This window comes from Eutrigla gurnardus, assembly GCF_963514095.1.
Source record: "Eutrigla gurnardus genome assembly, chromosome: 4".
Lineage (NCBI taxonomy): Eukaryota > Metazoa > Chordata > Actinopteri > Perciformes > Triglidae > Eutrigla > Eutrigla gurnardus.
Window position 1 is genome coordinate 19,620,825 of NC_139918.1, and position 26,010 is coordinate 19,646,834.

Consider the following 26,010-nt stretch of genomic DNA (forward strand, 5'->3'; position numbering starts at 1 on the left):
TAAGTGAATTTTTAATACAATATAATAGAATAATACAAGTTTAGGTATGGCTATAGTATGTAGTAAGTATGAACAAAGACATTTATGTATATAATCTAGTGTATGGTATAATATGTGCAGTATAAGTAATGCTTAATGTTCCATGTCCCCTTGTTGTTCGTCACTGACGCCCCCTAGCTCTCAACACGGCCCCTTTTAAAGTACGCCTCTTCCTGCTTGAAGTTAGACACCTGCTGCTGCGTCAGAGGTTTCATAAATGTGGGCCACTGTTCCCCCATACGTTTGACCATCCGTGAGAGCATGGGCCCCGTGCTGGAATCAGGGTTGTGGACAGTGTTTACTGTGTACACAATATGGGTAGTTAACATTTAACAGAGGAGACCGAGGGTCGTCCCCTTGTGTGGATAGGCGGATATAGCTCACCTCATACACCCACTTTATTGCAAGGGAGCGTGCACTATAATTCATTGTGTGCGTGTGTGTGTGTGTGTGTGTGTGTGTGTGTGTGTGTTATGCACACTGTATGGAGGTAGCAAGTATTATGTTTTTACATTATTATTGAATGAGGTGGCTTTACAGTGAAACGTGTCACGTGATTTGATGTTGAGCAACAGCTGCTTGTTCCCGAGTACTATTATATCCACTTATACTTGCACAGCACCTACTACTGGATCAAAACAGATGACACTAAACATTGCAAAACCATGAAGTTGTAAGTCATATTTCTCAATCGATCCTATATGTAAACCAGGTCATCTTGCTGTTTAAAAATAAACCAGCAAATAACAGAGACCATGAACTCAGCAGGGGTAACTTCAGGTCAGTTGAACACACTGACTGAGAGGGAAACACCTTTTATTTGGAGTCAGTGTAAATTAATGTGTCTTTGTTATTCATAAGTATTCTGTTTAATAGACAACATTCAGATCTGGGTTGAACATATACATTTCATATAAACTACATCATAATTCATGCCACATTTTACAACCTTTATGTATGTTGTCAAATCATCTTTCAGTTGTTGAAGTTTGACTGTTGACTAAACTCTCCAATTGGAGATGAATATCACTGAAATTGAGCTGAACTTCAGTGCATTCAGCAAGTGGAAACCACATATTCCATTCAGATATTGATCAGATGGACAGGTTAATAATTACCTGATTCCAGACAGTGATTATAAAGCCCGGGATTCTTACTCTTTTGTCACAGCAGAGGGAGAGGGCTGCCAGTTGTACCCCTAACATCGTCGCCACACAGCTGGAGTAGCAGCACGACAACAACATGAGAATTACACTTATTCCCTTCCTGTTAGCCGTGGCTGCTGCATGTGTCCCCGCCCTCTGCGGCACCGAGGAGCAGCCGGTCCTCCAGCCCGAGGCCCCGGTTGAGACCCGTTCCGCCTTCGCTGCCCTGGACGATGTGCGCCTCCTGGCCCACGGCCTCCTCCAGCTGGGTCAGAGCCTGCGGGAGTTTGTGCAGAAGACGAAGGGGCAGATGAGTGACATCCTCCAGAAGCTCAACATCTTCGACCGTTCGTTTTACCAGCTCTCGGTGCTCACGAGCGAAATCAAAGAGGAAGAAGAGGAGCTGAAGAAGACGACTGTGGTGCTGAAGGCCAACAACGAGGAGATCAAAGGCCTGTCGGTGGAGATCAACTCCAAAGTGGACAGCATCCTGCAGGAGAAGAGTCGCCTGCAGAACAAGGTGGAAGGGCTGGAGGAGAAGCTGAGCAGCCTGTCAAAAGGCCTGGTGACCAGCGGACAAGTGGCAGAGATCAACGGCCTCAGGGTGAGTCACCTGTTCCACGAAAGGCTTTTTTTTTTGTTCTGTTGCTGAGGTGGAAATACAAGTAGATACTATGCTACAACCTTGACATAAGAATTTCTTCTGGGTGCTATTGAGTATTATGTGTGCTATTGAATAAAACAATTGAATAAGGCGTCCCTTAACAGTTCCCATCATTCCAAGTTTCTTCTCTGATCAGGATGTGATCCACAGCCAGGAGCGGAGCATCACAGAGCTGCTGAGGGCCGTTAGGGAGCAGAGTGACTATCTCAACCACCAGAGGGTTAAGATCAAGATTCTGGAGGATAAGGTAATTATATGGGACTGCAGGGAAATGCTTAGGGGGGAGAGGGGGCTGAAGAAGAGGGTGGGTTATGTAACTTTTCTTTCTGCGCAGGAGGGGTGGCAGGATTTCTTTGGGAGTGCAGTGAAGGCCTTTTTCATCCATTCGTTTTTCCTTTCCTTCCTAAAGAAAAGCCAAGAAGTTTTATTGCACATTTGTATTTAAAGCTGCTCCCTTTAGATTGACGGTGAAGCATGTGATGTGATACATATTAGGCTATAGCTTTATCTGATTAATATTTTCATTTAGTGGAATTTGGGGGAAATGTTGCAGTGCCTGTTCCCAGTTCACTCAGTGATTGTAACAGCTGTTCACTTTAAAACAATTTATTGATCAAAATTATCCTAAAATTAAATTAAAAAAAAATATCACAAAAAAAACCCAAGTTATTTCTTAATGACATTTCGTTCTCTTTAGCCCCCCTCCCTACCCCAACCATTTCTCATACAGATAAAGGGGATGGCTTTAGCCTTTTACTGTGTTTCTTTATGTATGAATAAGTATGAATTTTTCAAAAATGTCCCGAGATTATTTTGCCATCTCTTTGAGGTATGAGCTGTCACCATCATGGCCTTACACTGAATGTGCTGGTAAGATGACACTTTTATGGAGCCATGGTAATTCACTATATAATTTAGACTTTAAATTGTTGAGAGAGGCATATTTCATAACCTCACCCTCAGTGTTATAATATTTTTCTCGGTCTTGACACAACAAAATTAATATTGATAATATCAAATATCTCAAAACATTTGGAAAATGTCATCTTTACCCAAAGTTTATTACATGAGGAATTGCCCATTCTACTCCACAACATTTCTCCATGATTAGTTTGAGGATAATGGCAGAAGTCTTTCCCTACTTTCTCCAGCTTACAGTCAACACATTGACACAAGACACCGTCGAGAGGATGCCGGAAATCTTCGACAGTGAACTGCCAACACTCACCCCTTATGTGACCTCACGCTCCACCAGCATGACGAGTAAGATGGATAATAAATCATGTGATTTGTGTACAGTATATCAGCAAGCGAGGTTATATAGTCAATCTCACTGCATCAGTGCTCATCATTCACAACTAGGACCCGACAATTTACAGCAATTTTCTAACTTTCCTTCAGTTTCAGCACTTCAAGAGCACTTCTAACGTCCCTGCTCCAGATTACCACTCTGAGGTTACTCTTTATGCAAATTTGACATTATGTCTACGTTCATTTTTAAATAGACCTGCCATCAGACTGCAGTGACCTGTTCAACAGAGGGGAGCGAGTCACCGGCGTCTACGCCATCAGACCCACCGGAACGGAGCCCTTCATGGCTTTTTGTGACATGAGCAGAGGTATGAAACATTTAACTTCACACAGCCCTACAGTTTTTAATTAAATATTACTTTTCAATCAGGTTTTGGTTTTTGTTAAGTCTAACTATCTGTCTTATATCGTATGTAAGTTGTAATCCTTTATATAAAGCAGCAGAAGCAAATGTTTTGTTTGCATGAGCAGTAATGTGAACAGGAAGTAGTGAGACTGATGTGAAAACGAATACATTCAAAGGATTTAAATATATTAAATAGCTGAGTTGATGTCCATTTTAAGGATTATAACTTTAAATGAAGTCATACATTTTTTTTTAATATTCTATTTCTTTCCATTTTAGATCACGGCGTAACAGTCATCCAGCGAAGGAGGGATGGTTCAGTGAATTTTGATCAAATCTGGGAGAAGTATGAAAATGGCTTTGGAGATTTTCAAGGCGAGACTTTAAGCACATTGATATCGGCGTATATATATGAATACAACATTTGTAGTTTTATAACATTTAATAACAGCATCACTTCTTCTCTCTAACAGGGGAGTTTTGGCTCGGTCTCAGAAAGATCCACTCTTTAGCCGCTCAGGGCAACTCTGTCCTCCATATCCAGATGAAAGACTGGAAACAGGAACGGCACTTCATCGACTACAGATTTGACCTTAAGGGTCCGGAGAGCAACTACACCATTCACCTCACACATCTGTCTGGATATGTGCCGGACCCCATGAGCAACCACACGGGCGTCATGTTCTCCACCAAGGACAGAGACAATGACGACCACCAGGACCCCGACTGTGCCCACGACTACACAGGTACAGCACGTGTAGGAGAAATGTGATGCAAACGGGGGGTTTAATGAATACCTATCATCCACTATCAGCTGCACAACCTGTCATTTCTGTCATCTTCCAGGTGGATGGTGGTTCAATGCCTGCGGAGACACCAACCTGAATGGGAGATATTTCCACATGAGACCGAAGTTGCGTTCAGAGCGTAGGAGAGGGATTCAATGGAGGCCGGGCCAAAGGGCTTCTTACTCCCTCAAGGTCACCCAGATCTCTGTACATCCCGTTGCTGTCCCCAACACCACCTCCTCCACTTCACCCTCCTCTGGGACGGGTGACTTTCTGTGATCCAGCAACATTCTCGAGTGAAAATACTGCATTTTACAGCGACCTTTTCGGGAGGAAATGGGACAATTCTTCATGTGGGCAGCCACGGCCTATGAAGGCTCTGGTCAAGTGTCAAATAGTTGTTGAGTTGTCTGAGTGCTGTTGTGTGCTAATCTGAGAAACTGCAGATGCCGGGATAGTCTGTAATATAATAGAAATCTGAAACATACTCAAACATAGTTAGCTGTTAGTATACAACATATCTTCTCTCATTGTATCCCAGAGGTCAAAGGTCATAGAGAAGAAATTACAACATACAGCACATGTGTGAGCAGTTTTTATATCGGGTCACATTGACTCTCAGTACAGATTTACCTCCTCTGTCGTCTTGAAATGATATGAATGTATATCAAGGGCTGCATTGAATGGTTATTTGATTAATAATTATTTGATTATCAGAACCGTTGCTCATACATTTTCTGTTTGAAGAACTAATTTGCTTAAATATAATGATCTGAATATCTGCAGTCACTGCTTCCAACACACACTGCTTCATTCTGAGGCAGGAAAAGGTTGAGAACCACTGCTAGATAACCCTCATCTTAACTTTACATACTCATTTTTTATACATTTGCTATATTATAATAATTTAAATAAATTAAAGCATGGTGGTGACTTCATAAAGTAATTATTTATGTGTTGATAGCCGTAACTGAAATCAGAATGAAAACCTTGTTGTTGTTCTTGTTATTATGGGCTGTAGACTGGTGGCGTGCTGACATTGGTCACGCACAAAATGGTCTTTCTATGTCAACAGAGCTCTGGCCCAGGGGTAAAGTCAACACTTTGTTCTGATGCCAACGTAAATGAAAGACTGATGCATGTGTGTCCTATTACTCAACACTAAAACTTCCAGTGCTGTATCGTTGGAGGCTTTCATGAACTCTAGAGGGCAGTGTTGTTCCGTCTACGCAGGTACTTTCTGCTTTGCTGATGCTCCAATGTATGAATACGACAAATTATTTTTGTTTTGTAAACTGATACATTCTTAAAACCACATTTATATTCGGCGTGACTCTCTAATTGCTCCTCTCACTCTCTGTTCACACGCTCAGCGTTAAGAAAGGGTAAACTGCCCCTCCTGAAATAGAGCTAAGCGCCTCTCTGATGAGAGATGTCATCCTTCTTTTTGCATATCATTACTCCGAGCACAGCTGCAGCCCTCCACAGAGTGACACCTCAGTACTTTCACGTAGACACACACACACACACACACACACACACACACACACACACACACACACACACACACACACAGAGGCCTGCAGCCTTGACAGTGATCTCCCCGCACATGTGTGAAGAAGCATCTTCGGTTACTCCCCCTGCCTCTGCACACACACATACACATTCATTTGAAAGGTTATTTTGGGCTTCGGAAGGACCACTGTAACCCTGTGCTTCCAGTGAAATAACAGGAGGAGTCAAGATTATACCCTGCCATTCTGCCCCTGTGTACAGTCCCCATGTCAACTGGCAGGGGGATTTCCCTATAAACAGCAGGTTCTGGCTCGCCACACGTTTGCATTAGACTGGACTCTCGTTTTGAAACCATGGACGACAGTCCTCTGCAGGTGTTGACTGTCCCTACCGCCCCCTACCCCGACCAGAGACCCGGCACCAACGGCCTGAGGAAAAAGGTGCATGTGTTCCAGTCCAGGCGGAACTACCTCCACAACTTCATCCAGAGTATCTTCTCCTCCATTGACCTACGTGACCGACAGGGATCAACAGTGGTGGTGGGGGGAGATGGTCGCTTCTTCAACCGAACCGCTATCGAGGTCATTGTGCAGATGGCAGCTGCCAACGGGGTCAGTGGCACGATGTGTGTGTTTGTTTATGTGTGCATGCTCGTAAATGTGTGTTTGTGTGTGGCGGGTGGGTGTGAGCACGTATCTGTCACCTTTTATTATTACCTTTGTTGACATTTGTTTACCAGCCTCATGTCTTTATTTCTTCAATCTGCAGCATTGGTTGGAGACGTGGTTGTATTTAGTGGGGAAAACATATAATTAATTGATTTATAATAATAATCATAAAATATTGTGTTATAGATCAGACATTTACCTATTCAAGGTATAATCTATTTATCTAGTTAACAAAATGAAAAAAGTTAAATGAATTAAAAGAAAAAAATCATGTAAGTTGCTTTTTATCATATTGTACATTTACATTCAGGGGACAAGGGTGTGTAAATTCGTATCTAATATTATATAATATTTGTTGTTTCTTTTGTTGACATTAATACGGCAAAACAAATTCCAACTCAAGTATAACCTATTGTGTTTTAGTGGAGCTTCCACATGAAAAAGTCCCCCTAACGTAGAAGTAGTAGATGTTCTATTGAATATATCATAACAGCTAGAACTATATGTTACCAGGTTATCTGCATGATAACTGGACGAGCTCCATCTGTTAAAGAAGTCAATGTGCAACAGAATAATACATATTTCATATATATATACATGTAATAGCCTACCCACTTGTCCAGCAGTCCTCTGATGTCTTCAAATAGAAAAGCATATAACCTGTTTTGTTTTCTACTCTCCTGCCAACACCAGCACAGCTCTCTGTGGTTCCAAGACTTTAAATATATAACCTTTGAGCCTCTGATACTTTCTTGGTAGGATGATTAGAGGGATTTATTATACACTTAAACACATAACACAACTTGCTTTTGATGTGCTGTTCATTAAATGAAAGTCTAGAACCAGTTACTTTAGAAAAAAGCATGACACACCAAACCTGATATTCAGCGGTACTCCCTCCCCTCCCCCACTTAGATAAATTAAGATACGCACTCATGCCAACCATCTCACTCTCACACACACACACACACCTGTGTGACATTTCCTCAGGTGGGTCGTATGATCATTGGACACCACGGGATAATGTCCACGCCGGCCGTCTCCTGTGTAATCAGGAAATACAAAGCCATCGGTGGCATCATCCTCACTGCCAGCCACAACCCCGGTGGACCTGATGGAGACTTTGGCATGAAGTTCAATACCGCAAATGGAGGTATGGTAACTGGAGAGGAGGAAGTGTGCATGGGGTTTCAACCAAATGAAAAATATTGTTACAAGAGACGTCAACGAGGCAATGGGAGGAAGTTTGAGACATAAAATCTGGGACAAAGTTCAAGTACATAAAAAAAGATCTGGTTTTATCAATAAATATCCCAAACTACTCCTGTATATGATCCCCCACTATACTGAATGTGTGTAATACATCAGTACAAGCAGATATCAGATGTAATATCATAGATTGTCTACTGCATTCAGGCCCAGCCAAGGAGGCTGTCACAAACAAGATCTTTCAGATCAGCAGGACCATTGAGGAGTTTGCCATCTGCCCCGGACTCCAAGTGGATCTGACAACCCTGGGCAAACAGATGTTTGATCTGGAGAACAAGTTCAAACCTTTCACAGGTGAAGCCTCAGTCTGTACCACATCACTTCAAATTAGGAGAACCGGAGGCAATGATAATAAATAAAAAGACTATAGTGAGAACTCTCCCTAAATACTTGCTATGAAAGCCTCACTTCACAAATTGGTCACGTTTAATTGTTTTGCCATTCTTCAGTGACCTTTCATTGTAATGTTGATGGCTTGTAAATGCATAAGATTACATCTATACATATTGTGTTTCTCATATGTGGTGTGTCCAGTGGAAATTGTGGACTCTGTGGAATCCTACGCTAACTTGTTGAGGAACGTCTTTGACTTTGCTGCTCTGAAGGAGCTTCTCTCTGGTGAAAAGCGCATCAAGATAAGACTAGACGCCATGCATGGAGGTGAGAAGAGTCTACCAAGAGCATGTCATCTCATCAATATACTCTCTGTAACTCTGTTGTGTGAGTGAGTGACCGCTCTGTGTCTGTCCAAGTAATTCTGCATAATATTTTGGGTAGTCAGTTGCATGCTTTGGAGATTGCATTGACTCACACTTTCTCATTCTACCATTGACTGCCTTCTGACTCCTCACTCACTTCTCTTTACCGGGATGGTGGGGGTTACTAGTGTCACTCAGCAAAGTCCAGACTCTTCTCTGTTCTGGCGCTTCAGTGGTGGAACGAACTCCCAACCGATGTCAGGACAGCAGAGTCACTTGCCATTTTCCGAAAAAAGGCTCAAGACTCACCTGTTCAGACTTCACCTCAACTGCATGACCCATTAACAACCCCCACTCCCCCCCCAAAACAAAAGCACTTATATGTTCTTACCTATAGCACTTTGATCATAGCACTGTTGTAAGGAATCCTTGCTGAACAGCTACTACTTTACTCAGACGAGGACCTAACACTTGTCTCTATTTTTTATCGGCAATGATATGTTGTGGTTTCTTTGTTTTGACAAATATACTAATTGTAAGTCGCTTTGGAAAAAAGCGTCTGCTAAATGCTCTAAATGTAAATGTGCTAGTGCTAACTTTGATTGTTTTGGACCATCTGTTCAGCGAGTTTAATTTTGTTTCTGTAAGATTATATGAAGTGTGTTACAGCCGATCGCTTGCATACATCACGTCTTGTTTTTGAGTTTGAATGAAGTGTGTTTTACGGCGCCATTGGTTGTTAGTTGACTCACTTTTACTGTCGTCTATGGCTCGCTTAGCTAACCACTAACAGCTAACAGAACTACTACAAGCATGGCCTCCACATAGCCGCGTGTGTTTGAGTTTGAATGAAGTGTGTTTTACAACGCCTTACAGTCCATTAGTGTTCCAGGACGGGAGTGAACCAATTATGGGGTGAATTCATTCAATCACACCAGCAGGTGGACGCTGCAGACCCACCTGGGGGAGATCTGCACTCTGGGCGCACCGTCCTAATTACTGATGTCATCATGAGATAATGAATTAAAGCAAACGTATTTGACTTCAGAAGTTGAGCATTGTCTTTATACCATCTTCTCTCATCCCACTTCTGCGTGCTCCCCAGTGGTGGGACCATATGTGAGGAGAATACTCTGTGAGGAGTTGGGCTGTCCTGCCAATTCTGCCATCAACTGTGTCCCACTGGAGGACTTTGGGGGTCAACACCCAGACCCTAACCTCACCTACGCTGCAGATCTGGTTGACAGCATGAGAGACGGGCCGTATGATTTTGGTGCAGCATTTGATGGTGATGGGGTGTGTGTTTTATTACTCTTTCTTTAGATTTTCGGAAATTAAATTAAATTGAGAATGACCTTCTAAACCCTGTCTGGCTTTCTAGGACCGTAACATGATCCTTGGTAAGAATGGCTTCTTCGTCACCCCACCTGACTCTGTGGCTGTGATTGCTGACAACATCTTCTGCATCCCATACTTCCAGCAAACAGGGGTGAGAGGATTCGCCCGCAGCATGCCCACAAGCACAGCCTTAGACAGGTAAAAAATACAGAATGGCTAGTTGCACATCACTGTCACAACCAATGCCACAGTGATTTTCAAGTCATTTCAAACTTATAATGCATTTGGCACAAATATATTTGAATAGATCTAATAATTCCATTGAAATATGCAAGTGGACACATGAATAATAACAATGGTCATAATTTTTTGCGTCAAAGATTCACTATTTTTCATTGTATTTCCTGCAGAGTAGCAAAGGCGACAAAAATAGAGTTATATGAGACTCCCACGGGGTGGAAATTCTTTGGGAACCTAATGGACGCAGGCAGGCTGTCTTTGTGTGGGGAAGAAAGCTTTGGTACAGGTACTGTCGCTCTCCAGTAAGTTATTAGATGAAGATATTTTAATTATAGGAAGACTGTGGTTTAATCATCATGCTTTTCTTTGCATGGTAAACCTCTTTCAGGCGGGGACCATATTCGTGAGAAGGATGGGCTTTGGGCCGTGCTGGCATGGCTCTCCATCCTGGCCAGCAGAAGGCGGAGTGTGGAGAATATCCTTAAGGATCATTGGCTAAAATATGGAAGGAACTACTTCACCAGGTGAGATGTGGACGCATTTGTGTTCTTTGACTCTACCAAAAGCCACCACAAAAAAATTAATAAAAATTAATCAGTATTTATTTCTAAGAAGAAATAGTGTAGATTTTTATTCTGATGATACAGATACATGTTAAGAATATATGTGCAGCACATGACTGACATCTTGTGGAACATATGTGCCATTACATATTATTTCTGAGGCCTACATGTCTATTTAGTAAATGAAAATGTAACATGATGATGTCACTATTTTCATTCATTCTTAATTTCCCTGTATGTGTGGACATGAATATGTAACCAGAAACATTATGAGCTTGACTTACAAATATTTTCTGCTGATTTAAATGGTATACATTTGTACTTAGAGGGGTCAAAAATAATCATACAAAGATGGCATTCACAAATGTATATTTGGTGGTTATTGCAGCTGCTCTATGATGACAAAAAGAAGTCCTGTTAAATTTAAATGTACAGTAAAATGTTGGACCGTTTTCACCACCTTCATCAAAATAATATAAAAACATGCAACAATAAAGCACTTCCTGTTATTAATAGCGGTTGTTTTTCTCTCCAGATATGACTACGATAACATAGACATAGATGCGGCCTGTGAGATGATGGAGGATTTGGAGATTATGATCGCTGACAAGTCCTTTGTGAAGCAGAGATTCGCTGTGGAAGACAAAATCTACCAAGTGGAAAAAGCAGACAACTTTGAGTACACAGACCCGGTAGACAGCACCATCTCCAGGAACCAGGTACATCATGACACGTAGCTAAATCCCTATAATGATAAAGGTTTAACCACGGGTCTATTGGACCCACTCAGTCGTGGCTGCTGATCTTTAAAGCTTCACATCGTCTGGATTGGGTTGTTTTTGCTGCAGGGTCTGCGGATAATCTTCTCTGATGGTTCTCGAATCATCTACAGACTCAGTGGGACAGGAAGCGATGTGGCGACGGTTCGAATCTACATAGACAGCTATGAGAAGGAGCAAATCTTTGAAGACACTCAGGTAAAATATCGAATTCCAAAATATTTCAGGATTAATAATCCACAATACTGAAAAACATGAAAGTCACGTTTTAACCTCACAAATCAGGCCCTGATTTTTACATTAAAATACTTTCCACGAAAATACTACAATATGTTAATTTCAACATACTAGCATAAAATATAGTATATATAATAGTATTGAACAATATATAGTGAATGAGCAGTAATATTGAATATTGCAATTACAAGTCAGATTTTTTGTATTACATTTTGTTAGAATTTTCTGTCAATTTGATGTTTTTTTCCCCTTTATTTCTAAATATATTTAGTGGAACAAACTAGATTTCTTCCTAGCTTTGCTGTAGTTCAACTTCTTCTTCTGTTAGGTACTTGGTAGCTTTCCGAACACTGGCGTACTTATAGATAAATATTGATGAGGAGATGCATTGGTGGCATCTGGTAGCCAGGTGCTTGGATCTCTAACCGTATCATCCTTGTTTGAGACAGGTGATGCTGGCACCCCTGGCAACCATCGCTCTGAAGATTTCCCAGCTCCATCACAGGACGGGTCGAAGTGGCCCGTCAGTCATCACATGATTTCTCCCACATGTAATTTGCCAAACTTATGCCCTCTTTGTTTTTCTTTCCACATTTTTGTATAAACCGAGTGTGAATTCCAAATTGAGCTGCACAACATGCAGTGGTTTGCATTTTATTTTAGGCTAAAATATATTCAGGTTTTTCCTCTGTTCCACATTAAACTGCTTTTTATTTTTTGGGGGGGTCATGTGTGGTATTTGTGTTTTTCACATATAGCAGCAAACAGTTTATACCTTCCGGTGTTATGAATATTTTTTAATATGTCGTTTTCACTTTGTTATCTGTAATTGTTGTAATTAAAACGAGTGAGACACTGGTAAGAAAAGCAGCAGGGTTTCAAAACCATCAGCACTCCCAGTGATCAAAACACCCAATCTTGTCATAATATTTTCCTATTTAACACAGCATGTGGTCCAAACGGCAGTTTCACTTCCTCTTTGAAACTGTTTTTATCACTACAGCTGTGCACACTAAGGCTGTCAGCTTCATGGTGTTGTGGAAAGGATTACTCAGGGCTGTTCAGAGGTTTGAATAAAACAACATACAGTTTCTTTCATGAATAAGATTTCCACATGCCAGTGCTTATTTGCAAAATACAGAACTGGGTGTTTCCTGCCATAAAGCTTCAAATTACTATTTGGATCATCCAAATTCCTTCTCAATTAAAGAAATTAAAACAACCTGAGTTTGCACTCAAGTGTGTGGTGATGGAGGATGAGGGACATAGGCTACACCTGCAACAGCAAAACATTACAATAATTGCCATATTAGGTATAAAGAAGATAATGTTTTAATGCTGTGTGGAGTATAGTTACCTTTACTATTCCTACTCCAGGAGACATTTAGGCTTTAAGGTAACATTTTAAGAGACTTATCCAGCCCTGCTGGCTACATGATATCCATCTGGAGAACAGCAGCATCTGTCTGCTAACATCTGGTTCAGCTCTGTGATCACACATGCCCTTTGAAGTACTGCACCTTCCCCCTCATTTCATCTCCACATTACACCGAACCTGAACAAGAGGGAGACACGCTGACTTTAGCTCTGGTTCATCTGAGGTCATTTTTTTTTTTAGTTTGCACCAATTTGTGCTCATTTATCAAATAGTTCCCCTTTTCTAAATACAGAAATATGCCGCATTTTAGAAAGTGAATAATGTGTTAATGGGAGAGGAAATAACACTTTTCATAAATGTCTACCACAAGTCTGCTAAATATGCAGCTGTTCAAATGTCATTAACGATGGCTAATGTTCTATCAGTGTCCCAGTGTGCCAGCATGCACGACACCAGGACGCTGGAACTGGAGCAGCAATCGTTGCTTTCATTATTTTCCAACGGTGACAGGAACATTAACGCCATTGATATCACGCGCGCGTTGCTGAAGTCCCCCCGGGAGCAGTGTGGCGTGGTCTCGTGCGCCTCGTCACGAGGAACTACAACAGCCATGGGAGCGAAATATATAATGAGAAGAACATTGGATCAATAGTGCCAGGGCACGCGGCTAATGGCGGGGATTCGGCATCACCTGGTAGTATTCCGGTGTGTGTGCGCACGTGCAGTCGACTGTTGGCAGTGACGTTTATACCTCAGCCTGACCACTGAGCTACTGTCGCTTTAAGACGGCCACCTGACGAATAAGGAAAAGCCACAGGAGGAAGCAGGAAGTTCGCCTAGCAAGAAAGCGAGCCTGAGCACATAAACAATACACAAAGAACAGAACAGAAAAGTCTATCAGAAACGTTCGCATTTATCACCATGGCCGGCATTAAAGGTATCGTTTTGTATTTCTTTTCAGTCGACAAGCTGAGAGTTACGTTTATTTAGATACGCGGAGTGCTTTAAATACGTTTAGTTTTACGTTCACGCTGGATTAAACGTTTTGGAAAGCTGTGCTCTGTCATAACGAAAGCTATCATTGCAACATTATCCAATGACATTACGGTTCGTTACCAGCTCTCACGTTAGTTTCGTTAAGTTATCTACCTTTTTTTATGAAGTTATTGCTAATTTTCACACGTATCTTATATGTTGAGTGAGCGTCGCCCATTTCTTATTGTAACTTTGGACGCAACTGTTAAGCAACCTCTGCCAGTGTAACGTTAATGTAATGAAATGTGATGTTTTTCTTCTTTCAGCACTGGTTGGTTTGTCCTTCAGTGGTGCCATTGGACTTACGTTTCTCCTTCTGGGCTGTGCACTGGAACAATACGGGTAGGAGCTTTGTTATAACCCAGTAGCCTGCAAGTAACATGCAATAGTGAGGCTTGAATCATATTTTCCTAAGAAGAGGGATTTGTAGAACAACTGTTAATAAAAAAAACAACACAAAACTGAAAAGTGAGAAGTTATCCAGCAATTGTTTTGTTGACTTGTAAGAGGCACATTTAAAATATAGGTCAGAATCTATACCACAGAAGTTTATGTATTTAGGCTCTGATGTGGTTCAACCTCCAGAAACGCTGAATCTAACAATTTCCATAATGCAACTCAATGGCATCATTCATTAGAGCTCTCTAAGCACCCACTCCCTTCAAACCCCATGCTCCCAGTTTGTACTGCAGGCTTTATGTCAAAAGCTTTTTTTAAACGTTGAGTCCGAGCTGAGATAATGCTGATGTCCATATGGCAATTTTTATGACATATGATGGCTCCCTCTTGGTCACATAAGACATTTGTTTTACAAGCAATGTTATACTTCTCACACAAGTAAACTCCACTTTATTTGCCCCTTGAATGCCCCTTTAAAGTCCATGAAAGCTTTGTTGTAGGACTTGCTATAGCTTTTCATAGAAGTGAAGAAGCCACTTGGATGAGAGGTGAAACATCTTCAAAAACCTAAAGCAAGTCCAGGTGAAGCTTTCAAGGATTCCCATGACCTGGATGACTGAGAACCTTCACAGACATACCCACTTTAAAATGTCTCATTCTGTGAATTCTCATGAATATTTTTGAGTGATTTGGCAGAATATTTTTTTCGTTGACTTTGCACCAGATCACTTCCATCTGACAAGCTTCATGTCTGTTTCTATATAGGGTATACTGGCCGCTGTTTGTCCTGATATTCTACATATTAAGCCCCATCCCGACCTTCATATCCAGACGCCTCAGTGATGACGCCGACTCCTCCAGCAATGCATGCAGAGAGCTGGCCTACTTCTTAACAACTGGCATTGTGGTATCATCTTTTGGGCTACCCATTGTGCTAGCCCGCACGAGCACAGTGAGTCCTCTCTCACAGTCGCCATCATTGGCTTGGCTTGTATTTGTTTGTGTAGATATGTCTAGGCTATATTTCTCTTGCACTGTATCTTTAGAGATCTACCAGTAGAAGATGGATTTCTTTTGGTCTGATTCAGTATGAATACTTTTTCCTCTTCAGATCCAGTGGGGTGCCTGTGGTCTGGTGATGACAGGAAACGCTGTCATCTTCCTCACCATCCTTGGTTTCTTTGTCGTGTTTGGAGGTGGGGACGACTTCAGCTGGGAGCAATGGTAGAGTGCTTTCAGAGAGTGGACTGCCAGAAGGACCGACTGATGGATGGATGGATGGATGGGTGGGTAGGTGGATAGTTGAATAGAGAGACTGCAGAATTATGGGCACATGTCCTGCGCTTAATAGGGGATTATGCTCATTTGCAATGTCCAATTTACTGGACATGTTTTCAGGCCGATTTTTGTGTTTAAAGAGTATTGTGGTTGAAGACAGCAATATATTCACTATTAATGTGCCTTATGTCTGGGACCAGAGAGACACTGATGCCTATCCACATTCACCCATGTATTTAGCTTGTCTCACCTTGGTTTCAAACCCCAAGTCACCCTGCTCAACTCAGCTGCGTGCTATTTCACTTTGCTTCAGTTAATCAGTATCGTAATGGGATCCTAAAGAGTAACTATTGTAATGTACACTGCAATGCTGACTGCGTTATCTATCCGTGTCTATTGTTCAAACGGGGAAGTGGCTGTACTGAATTATGGCTTGCTCATTATGAGCACTGCTTGCTGTTTAAAGTGTGATGGCAGGGCAAGTTATTTTAATCCAAGCAAAGTAGTTGTAGGACTCCTAATCAGGTAAAGATATATTTGTATGGAGATTATTTGAGTGTGTTTTTTTCATTTTTTTTTTTCATGTTGCTACGAGACTTTAAAGCCTTACTTTGAGTTCTGGTGCAATTGTTTACATTCTCACCAAAGATCATTTAGAGTGCAAAAATGGAGAATATTCACCTCTGAACTGTGGATTATGATCGTCAAAAGCAAGCTGAGGCATTTGGAGAAAGTGCTATTTAGTGAAAATTGCACATCTAATTGTCTAAATTCAATTCATGTGTGAACAGGCCAGAGAACGCTCCCATATCCAGATGACAAAGAAATTAATACTATTCATAAGTTGAATGGTAAATACGGGAGAAGTATGTTTTTAGGCCAAGTGTTTTTGTCCTAAAGGAAAATGCTTTACCTGCAAACTCATTCATAAGTGCCTGTCATCCACAGTGTGTATTTTTTATTTGATAGAGAAATCACTGTGAGATTTTTGTGTTTCATCATCAGGGGCTTTTGAAATTTGTAATTGTGAATCAATATAACATAACCGTCTAGTTCATCATATGTATGATTAGCCCACTTGATAGGGACTATAACAGAACATTAGCTGGTGTCCTATAAGATTTCTAATTTCCTAATTCCTTAAATGCTATTCAATGGAAATATGATAGCATCTCACACTGACATGTAAAGGAAGCTCGTTATTTCTAATGTGACTCCCACACACACACTTACGATTGTCTAAGAGTTCTCAAATGACTTTTTGTAAAGCTCCTAGCTGCATTTTGTTTTTCTAACTTTGATTAAAATTCCCTGTATAGTGACACAAACTCTGTCTGTTTATTGCTGGCGATGTGATGAGAAAAGTGAATCTGAAAGGTGGTGAATGTAAAGCTTGCCTCTGGAAAGTGGTGATAGATTATGCATTCAGACACCTTCACACTCTATATAGCAATGGTGACTGTAGCCTCTGTAATGGCCTCCCATGAGACACGGCCTGGTTTTTGGTGGTCAAGGTGGTTTTTGTCTGGCCAGAATCTACAAGCAAAACCAAGGCCTGTCTGACAGAAATCCAGGTGCCAGCAGCTGCTTAATCATTTAGATATTTTATAATCAATAAGCAGTGTGCAAAACAGCTCCATGTTTTGCCTAACTGCCAATATTTCCCACTGAAAGAATCTGTCGGCATCCCTGTCTGTTTTGCTCTTTCCAAAACACACACATTAATATTGAATACAGATTGGCAACAGTGCCCGTTGTGCGACTGGTGCACAACAAAAGCCAACATTATTTATTCAGAGTTAAATAGACTGTGATAGAAAGCAACCTTGCAGCTGCATGAAACTTGAGCGTCTTAATATCACCTCATTCTCTGTCGATGTTGAGCCAAATGCAATAGCCACACAAACTATCCTCTCTGCAAATGAATGATTATTTCTATGAAAACCATGTGTGATTCAGGGGAAGACGCAGCATGTATGAACTAACATCCCACAGAGAGATCAGCAGCTGCATCCGTGCCGTGTGAAAAGCAGAAGAAGATTTGCAAATGTGTGCATGTGCAATAAATAATGTATACTGCATGGAGATGCTTTGTTGAGTCAAGTTGAAGAAATGCATTGAAAAATCAAAGAGTGGAAGAAGACTGTCAGGTAAAAGTTGGTCTCTGAAGGTGACACCTGCTCCTGGACCAGTATAATAATGCCAGTGAAATCCACAGTCATTTCCTGTTTTCGTTCTTGTTTTGTTATAGTGCTGCATACTAAATCACATTCTTCACTGCAAAAAAAAAACTGTGATTGGGAATCATGAGTGTTGTGGGTAACATTGGACCAGCCCTGGCCCTTCAATAGTCTGTCAAAGCCCAGGATCACTGGAAATTATTGCCATGGCTGCAGGCTAACATGTCAAAGTAAAGCCAGCTGTTGAAGGGTTTATGTGTAGCGCCCTAAATCTCCACTCACGTCAGCCATGATTGGTATGGGTTGCTCTGGTTCCCACCAGACCTGGTCTATCGGGAGACTCAGCCCAGGATATGGTCGTCATGTAAGTCACTTTTGTTATTTTCCAGTTAGTTAGTAATATTATAACTATAACCAGAAATATACTACTTGGGGATTACTGTAAAAATATATATTGTTGTCGTGACAACTAGCCCTCAAGTCAAAAATAAACAAAGCGGACTTGAACATCTGTGTGATTCTTACCGATCACCTGCAGCGAGTTCTGCCTCAATCGTAATCAGCAGAAACAAGCAAGGAAGCTACAGATTCCTCACAGTTGTGTTACAGTTAAAAACACAAAAACTGTGATTTGCTGCCAGTTAAATACTGTGAATTTCACAGTGGGTTTCTTGAGGTCCATCAGAACCAGAAAGAGAGTGTATGATGGCTATGGATCAAGGAGAGCCATCTACGTAGGTAAAACTGATGATTGATCCACCTTGGCACAGTTACTAAAGGGAAAGTGTTGGCTGTTGAACTGTGTATGAGAGTGAGAAAAGACATTGAGAAGAAGAAGAAAGTCAGGGACACCCATTCATCGCTGTGCCAGGACAGCTGTTGCCTGGCAACAGCAAAGGCATCAAATTCATTCTGAAAGAATGCTTAATCTGGTCTTGAATGCTACACCGAGAAACACAGTGCAACACAGCATATTATGTTGTGTGATACTGAAGAATGTCTACATCCACGACACTACACCAAAGAACAGGTAGATGGACGAAATGGATGGACAGATACAAGTTATGGACACTGTAATACACCATGGCATTAACAATTTAAAACTTCTGATTGCTGTTATCTTAGTCTATTTTATTCCCATTTCACTAACAAATTATAACTACTGCTTTTTCTAATGGGCAGCATGAACACAGTTCAAATGTACACTTTGTCTCATTAAATCATAAGCAGACCCGCGATGTGGATAACTTTCATCCCAGCAGTGCTTTTAGAAGAGACAATCAACTAAAACACATCAGGGATCAATAAGAGAGAGAGGGAGAGAGTCGGGGAGGAAGCAGGAGGGGGAAGAGGGGGGGGTGTAGCTCCATTAAACCGGTGAAGCGGACGCATCCATATAGCGCTCTGCACTACGTGGGAATCAAATGGGCGCGGGGCAGTAGCCTGGTGGGAGGGCGGGCGTGCTGGCAGCCATTGGTAAACGGAAAGATTTGCGTAGTCGGTGTCAAAGCCAATCGATGCGCTCTCGGGTTCGGGAAGGGGAACGAGCGCGAATGGCACAAATGGAACCTGACAAAAAGGGTGCGCGTGCTCCAGAAGCCCGGCAGAGAAACCGGAATCCACGGTGCTCGACAACAGCCGCAGCGGCGCGTGGGACAGCGGGCACGCGAACGGTAAGCCTCCACACACACACCCGTCCCGTGAGAAACGCGGCCTTAAAAAAAAAACGTGTTTATTTAGCGTTTATCGACCACCGTGTGACAATTAACCGACAGCATAACACACTCGCTCGCGCGACATTTTAAAGTTTTGCACGTCACCCCACCTGAAGTTAATTATCCTACATCGAAAGGCGGTTACGTTACTCCAGAGGGTTGCAGGATAAAAACTAGTTTCGTGGTCCTCGGGTGGCATGTTTTTGTCATTCGAGCTGAACAGAAGCTATTTGCGAGGAAACACGAGGCACTCAAAAATATCTCGAGTTGCACTGAAAGCTCTTTTGATTCAGTCTCATCACGTAGGCTTCTCGTCTGTAGGCTGCGCTCTTCATCTCTCTCGGGACTTCGCATTGTGGGCATCACTTCCTTTTTTTTTTTGTCGGTCCATTTCTTCAGTTTTACCCGTTTGAAAAAACGATGCAACCTGCACAGATGTTAGGAGCACTTTCCGTGTTAGCGTGTGGATAACGAGGTCAGACGAGGCGAAAGCCTTTCCCCCACTTAACTGTTTTCATTCACTCCAGTGGGAGAGATCGTATTCAATGGGAAGCACATGAGCTTGAGCTTGGAATCTGTTTGACTTGGGACAACAACAAAAACACGAAGTGAATGTACGTCATTGGAGAAGATGGATGGTTTGCTGATGTGGTCAATAAACCAGGGTGCAGGTGTTTTTATATGCCATTAAAACAATCAATCGCTGTCCATTGAGCAATGGAGTGTGACTTAAATGAGGTTCACCATCGACTTCCATTAAATAAATGGCACTAGTTTACCCTTTATTTCACCCTAGAGGAGAAATCAACATCATATTTTTGCTGGCACCAAACGTGTGTAACTGTTATCAATATAGAGACTCAATAGTGACCTTTTGTATACTCTGTGATGGACTGGGGTGTTGAATTTTGTGTGAAGCAGAACCACAAGGCTTCTTCACTGCGGTTACAGGAATAAGGAATTGTGTGTGTATTGGACACACCACAGCGAAACATTTCTGCCCGGTCACATGGACATCGCCATCCGAGTGTCTCCACTACGATAATATTCCATGTCTGGTTGATGGTTTCTGTAGTGCAGCGGTCATGTGTGAACTCATCGGGCTACTGTCCTTTCATCCTCCGTCCGCACCGAAACAACATACATCCAGCTTCTTGTCAAAAGGGCTTTGGCTGCCAGACTGATGACTCACTTACTGGCTGCTTGGTGGTTTGCTGGTGAAGTTACTACACTGGCTTTTCTGTTGCTGATCACTGATGTTCAGCTTCCAGCTGATGAAAACGCACCATGTCTGCACCAGTCACTGTTGGTCATGGTGGGAATTGTGATTTTATTAATTATTTTGTTGTTGTTGGAACAGCTGAGTGTGTGTGTGTATGTGTCATGTGTGAGCACTTGATGGTAAACTGAACTGTTAACCATAAAAAACATGGCAATTAGGGGCTTGATTCCTAATTTGAAGAGGAGCGCAGCAGATTTTACACTTCGACTGTTATAGTTTCACTTTTTTTTTCTTCATCTGTGACTTATCATATGTTATTTTATAAATCTACTTCACACTGTTGTGATATCATATGTAAATATATCCATGTTCCCCTTCTACGCCTGCTGGAGGAACATTTGTTGTCCCTTAGATTGCGATATATAGTCAGGGGTCCTTGATGCTGATCAATCACTCTGAAATCTTTAATCCGTACATTGTTTGTCTTTCAGGCCGACAGTCTGCTGATGTGAATCCCTCCCGACATCCTCTCACAACTGGCTCAAAGCAAAGACGTTCAGCTGTGAGTACACTTTTCTAGTGTTTGGGTGGGAATATTGTGCTCAAAGTCTGTTTTTCACTGCGAGTCCTGTTGCCGACGAGTGGAGAAGATTTCCTCAGTGGTTTTAAAGCAGAAGAAGTATTTAAAGAAATCACAGCAAGTCTGCAGTACAGTATATTTGATTTCAGTGTTTGTAGCTCTTGTACCACTGTCCACACACGTTTTCAGTATTGTTGTTGACATCCACACTGACACCGAAAGACTCATGTCTCGGTTGTAGATCCTTTTTTTTCTCCAAAAGACTAACAATAGATATATGACAATAAACACAAGGATACTCATTCAGTGTTTCAGTGATATACGTTTTATTCATGGTTAGCGATTTATCCACCGTCTCAGGGTGATAAATGTAGGGGGGCGGGGCCAGGGATTAATATTACAGGGGCACTGGCCCTTCTTGTACCCCCTTTGAACCACCATTACTCTCAGTGAAATGTAATCTGCATAATCAACTGTTCAAATCGCAGAAATATGCTGCTGTATATGTATTTTTAACCTATTAAGTGTATCAACATTGCTTGATCAAGGCTCCCAGCCAGTGTGAGCTTGTCTGTTGCTCTACAGGCAGGGCCCCTTCCCCCCCCCTTGCAACGGTCGGCGCTGCTCACGCCCCGTTTATGTCTCGCTTACGTTTCACTTCCCATGGGGTATTCCCACTGTGATCCAATGTGGTGGTGCAGCAGCAAAAAGGGACTTTAGTTTCTGATTTGTTGAGTGAATATCTCGATGGCATCAGCTGGGGAGCACCATGCTGCAGCACATAAAAAAATGAACTTGCATGACATTATGTATGAATCTCCTATCATTTATTTAGAGAGCATGGCCTTGCAGCCCTAATAAAGATATTGATACAGTAAAGTAGTTAAGAGGAAGTGATAGGCGTTACTGTGGATATACTGTGGCCAACTTCAAGAGTATCTCCGAGGAACACAAATCAGATCTGCACACAGATTTGTTTCTCTCTCTGCTATCTTCTGAAGGATTTACAGCCATGTTGACATGGATGATTCCAACTGGTGACACTCACCAAAGGCCCCCCTCTGTCCCCCAAATCCTGCAGACTCTGCCAAGCCTTCTGTTACCTTCTTGCTCCCCGAGTCATTTGTTACAATTCACCCTAAAAGCTTTAATCAATCATTGCAGTTGGCAGGTTATGTGTTGTGAATGGATAACTGGTGAAGTGCTGACACAAACTGTACTTCACACAGTAGTTTGTGTTATTAGTATAAATGTGGGGGTGTTTGAATTTGTCATATAGTGACTCATGCAGAGTCACAGTTGCAATGTGTCCTTGTTTTGATAGGTGTCGGACGTATGTCTCATATGTGTAGATCACAGTAGCACAGCACTAATAGTTCATGATGGATTGAGCATTTATTCTCCTCTTTCCTGTAATCAAACGATAAGTAAATATGATTTGTGCTGCATGCTGACTCACACAAAAGGAGTACATTGTGGTTTGCAGTACAGTAGGGGAGGCTATGAACACTATTACAACGGATATGTAGATAATCTTCAGTTAAGGCAGGGATGCTATCCAAAAAAAATATTTGTCGTGCCAACATGGCAAACATGGTGTGACGGCACAACCATCTTAAACTGTGTTTGTGACACGTGGCCCAGTGGCAACACACTGAAAAGAGTCTGGCCCTCCCTGCCTCTCTCTGTCTCCGTCTGTCTGTACAGTGGGGCATTGAGTTCCCTGCATGTGGCCTCCACGTTGACGTCATGTTTCAGCTGCCACAAATTGGTGTGTTGTTTCTCTCCCTCCTCAACAAACTCCTCTCAGCCTCCGACCGCCTCAAAAGTTCCTTTCTGCTGGAATCTACTGTTTGCATTTGCATTCAGCGCAGCGAAGCAACGTTTCCATTGTGGCCGTTTTGATGCTTCAGCAACAAGTAAAGTTGACAAGTATCTGGAATATTCATAGAGCTAATATGGTTTTGGGGTGAGTGTTGAACGCAATGTAAAACTGTTCATTGATGTTTGATAGGTGTCTGCTTAAATTACATGATATAAGAGATTATGATGACGTTTACCTCCTGAGAGTTAAATGAACATTGATAGATTTGCTTGACACTTCATTTTAATTAAGGGAATTAATCTGCAACTATTTTGATAATAGGTTATTCTTCTGTTGATCAACTAATTGATTAGTCGCCTAAACATTTCAGCTCTACTTTCAGCTCATATTTATTTATTTATTTATTTTTAACATTTCAATAAGATAGAATGTATGCGTTATTCTGCAGCTGTTGTTAAAAGTCTGACACCTGAAAGCAGTGCATCAACTGCTTTGTGTGTTAGAAATGCCCACACAAAGCATGTGGGAAGCAGGGATAAGAGCTTTTTCCTCAACTTATATCAGCCTAAATATTGACTGGTATAATATTCTGTGGTGTATACATAACAATAGGATGGTTTTGTCCAAGAGAATACGTTTATGAAAACAAGTCTTTTTGCTGTTGTATATGGGAGTCTGTGAATGCCACCTGCTCATATAGTAAAGTAGCAGCCTCGCACTCTTTATAAGTAGTGGTTGTTTTATATCATATCAGTTGTCGTGCAGATATTCTAGAAATAACTCTTCTTCTTCTAATAATAATTCTATTAAATTCAGTTGGTAAAGACTACAATGCAACATACACTGTAATGCGATTGTGTAATTAAAAGGTCTTGAACTCACAGACTACTTCTTCTTTTGAACATTTGCATTGGGGGATCTTTCCGAGTGATTAGAAATGACAAAAACAGTAAGATGTTTAACTGTTTTCAAAATGCAAGCAATGCTATCAGTAAAAACATTCCACTGTAGATGCAATATCATATATAATAAATATAAAGTGGCGATGGCCTCATTGAACTGTATTTCAGCTCAGTGGCTCAGTGAGTGTGCTTCAGTCCTTTCAGTGAGAAACGGCATTTATTTTTTCAAGGTCGGAAGGAGAAACCATTACATCTGAGATTGATTTATGTGGTGATAAAACAAGATTGCACAATCTCTTTATTTGGTCACTAAAGTTTAGTTTAGTGTCTAATCCCAAGGCCTTCTTTTGACTTTAAAACTCTTTTCACAGCATCAGTGGCAGAGAAGCAACTTTTAAATTGAGGTGTGTGTCTGTCTGTCTCTCTCTCTCTCTCTCTCTCGCACGCACGCACGCACGCACAAACACGTTTATGACACTTGCCCGAAGTCCAAGTCCTAACGAGGTCTGAGTTTTGGGACTCATCCCTGCAGCACTCCCTAGAGCGGGTGTGGTGTTGATTGAATGTGGGCAGGCCCAGCAGACAAACAGGACCTGCTGAAGTTGTCAACAGCTGTCGTATCTTGTGACCAGTGATGCTTACTTCTCCATTTATATGAGCGAGTGATGACTGAGCATTGAAGGCTTGTATAAAAAACAGATTTGTTTCCCACTGAATGGATCAAAACTGGGTGAGTCACTTTGTTTCATCAGCGCATTCTATTAATGTGTTCTTAGAATATTTTTTTTTTCTTCGTGTTTCTTTCATTCAACACCAGCTCTGACTTCTCCGGGTGTTTAATGAGTGGCCACTTTAAAGTCAATTCATCATGGTTGTGGAACACAGATGGCTTTGAAAGCTCTCACTGTTGGACTCCAGAGCATGGAAATGTAGTATTAACACAGTTTTACGCATGGCTTCTTGAGTCTCCTTTTGTTTTGGCATCACAAAAGCTACCTTTGTGTGGGTTGTCCAGCAATTTTAAATGTACGGCAGTGACTGACGCGCTCCCTCCACAGCCCTCCATTGTGCACGGATACAGCATGACATAGATTGACTGGTCGTGTGGGCAAAGGTTCTCATCGCTGCCAGCAATGCAGCCCTGTTGACCTCTGTTGTAAAGTATGTGACAAAAATGCAAACATTAAGATTATGATGGATGATAGTAGAGGAGCGCAGTATATAACGGATGCCTTGATTATTGAATATCCATTTATCTCTTATACCTACTTATTCTTTTGGAGGTCCAATGGGGGGATTAATGTATCTTCCAGCATGCACAGGACAAAAAGCATCTTTTCACACATGTGGATGACGAAAGACGAAAACCCGCCTACTCACAAAACCACTTAACACACCAACCACTTACGCTATTTTAATTCATCATTATTATTTTTTTAATCCATCAACTAATTGTTTGTTCTATACAATTTTAGAACTGAGAGGAATAACGCCTAGAACAATTTCCCAGAGCCCGAGTGGGATCTTGAAATGGTTTTGTCAGACCAACAGTTCAAACCTCAAATGATACAGTTCAAAATCTTACAGCATTTCAAATTTTAGAATATTTACTGGAACCAGTAAATATTTGACTTCTATGTGTAGCGAATGATTAACTGATCAATTAGTCATTACCAATCGTTTCGAATCAATTCACTAGTTGATCGTTCCAGCAGTACCCCGAACCCACCATAGACTATTCTGAGAATATGATGCAATGAATCTGCTACAGGGCCAATTCTATCAAGTGTTTTCCATAGACTATATACTGTGCTCACACATCCAGTACTCATACATGTGTATCTCATACTTTAAGTAGCCATGTTTAATGGAAGGCATTTAAAAAAAAAAAAGCAA

The 26,010-nt window shown here is 41.6% G+C and overlaps 3 protein-coding genes across 3 annotated transcripts; all 3 read left to right on the forward strand.

The window, feature by feature from the left end:
- Nucleotides 1-943: 943 nt before the first annotated feature.
- On the forward strand, nucleotides 944-4,704 carry LOC311012944 (angiopoietin-related protein 3-like). Its single transcript, XM_084008781.1, has 7 exons — nucleotides 944-1,788; nucleotides 1,985-2,095; nucleotides 3,000-3,111; nucleotides 3,354-3,467; nucleotides 3,785-3,880; nucleotides 3,979-4,251; nucleotides 4,352-4,704. Exons 1-7 carry the CDS (start codon nucleotides 1,282-1,284, stop codon nucleotides 4,570-4,572), a joined length of 1,434 nt encoding a protein of 477 aa, XP_083864907.1. The 5' UTR covers nucleotides 944-1,281; the 3' UTR covers nucleotides 4,573-4,704.
- A 1,365-nt stretch (nucleotides 4,705-6,069) lies between these two features.
- On the forward strand, nucleotides 6,070-12,318 carry LOC311012141 (phosphoglucomutase-1-like). Its single transcript, XM_084007476.1, has 11 exons — nucleotides 6,070-6,419; nucleotides 7,467-7,629; nucleotides 7,893-8,039; nucleotides 8,280-8,405; nucleotides 9,549-9,739; nucleotides 9,825-9,979; nucleotides 10,192-10,307; nucleotides 10,410-10,545; nucleotides 11,120-11,303; nucleotides 11,433-11,561; nucleotides 12,050-12,318. The coding sequence occupies exons 1-11, from the start codon at nucleotides 6,162-6,164 to the stop codon at nucleotides 12,137-12,139; spliced, it is 1,695 nt and encodes a 564-aa protein (XP_083863602.1). The 5' UTR covers nucleotides 6,070-6,161; the 3' UTR covers nucleotides 12,140-12,318.
- Nucleotides 12,319-13,775: 1,457 nt separating this feature from the next.
- On the forward strand, nucleotides 13,776-17,018 carry LOC311012945 (leptin receptor gene-related protein). Its single transcript, XM_084008782.1, has 4 exons — nucleotides 13,776-13,915; nucleotides 14,280-14,355; nucleotides 15,178-15,364; nucleotides 15,524-17,018. The coding sequence occupies exons 1-4, from the start codon at nucleotides 13,900-13,902 to the stop codon at nucleotides 15,638-15,640; spliced, it is 396 nt and encodes a 131-aa protein (XP_083864908.1). The 5' UTR covers nucleotides 13,776-13,899; the 3' UTR covers nucleotides 15,641-17,018.
- The last annotated feature ends 8,992 nt before the right edge of the window (nucleotides 17,019-26,010 follow it).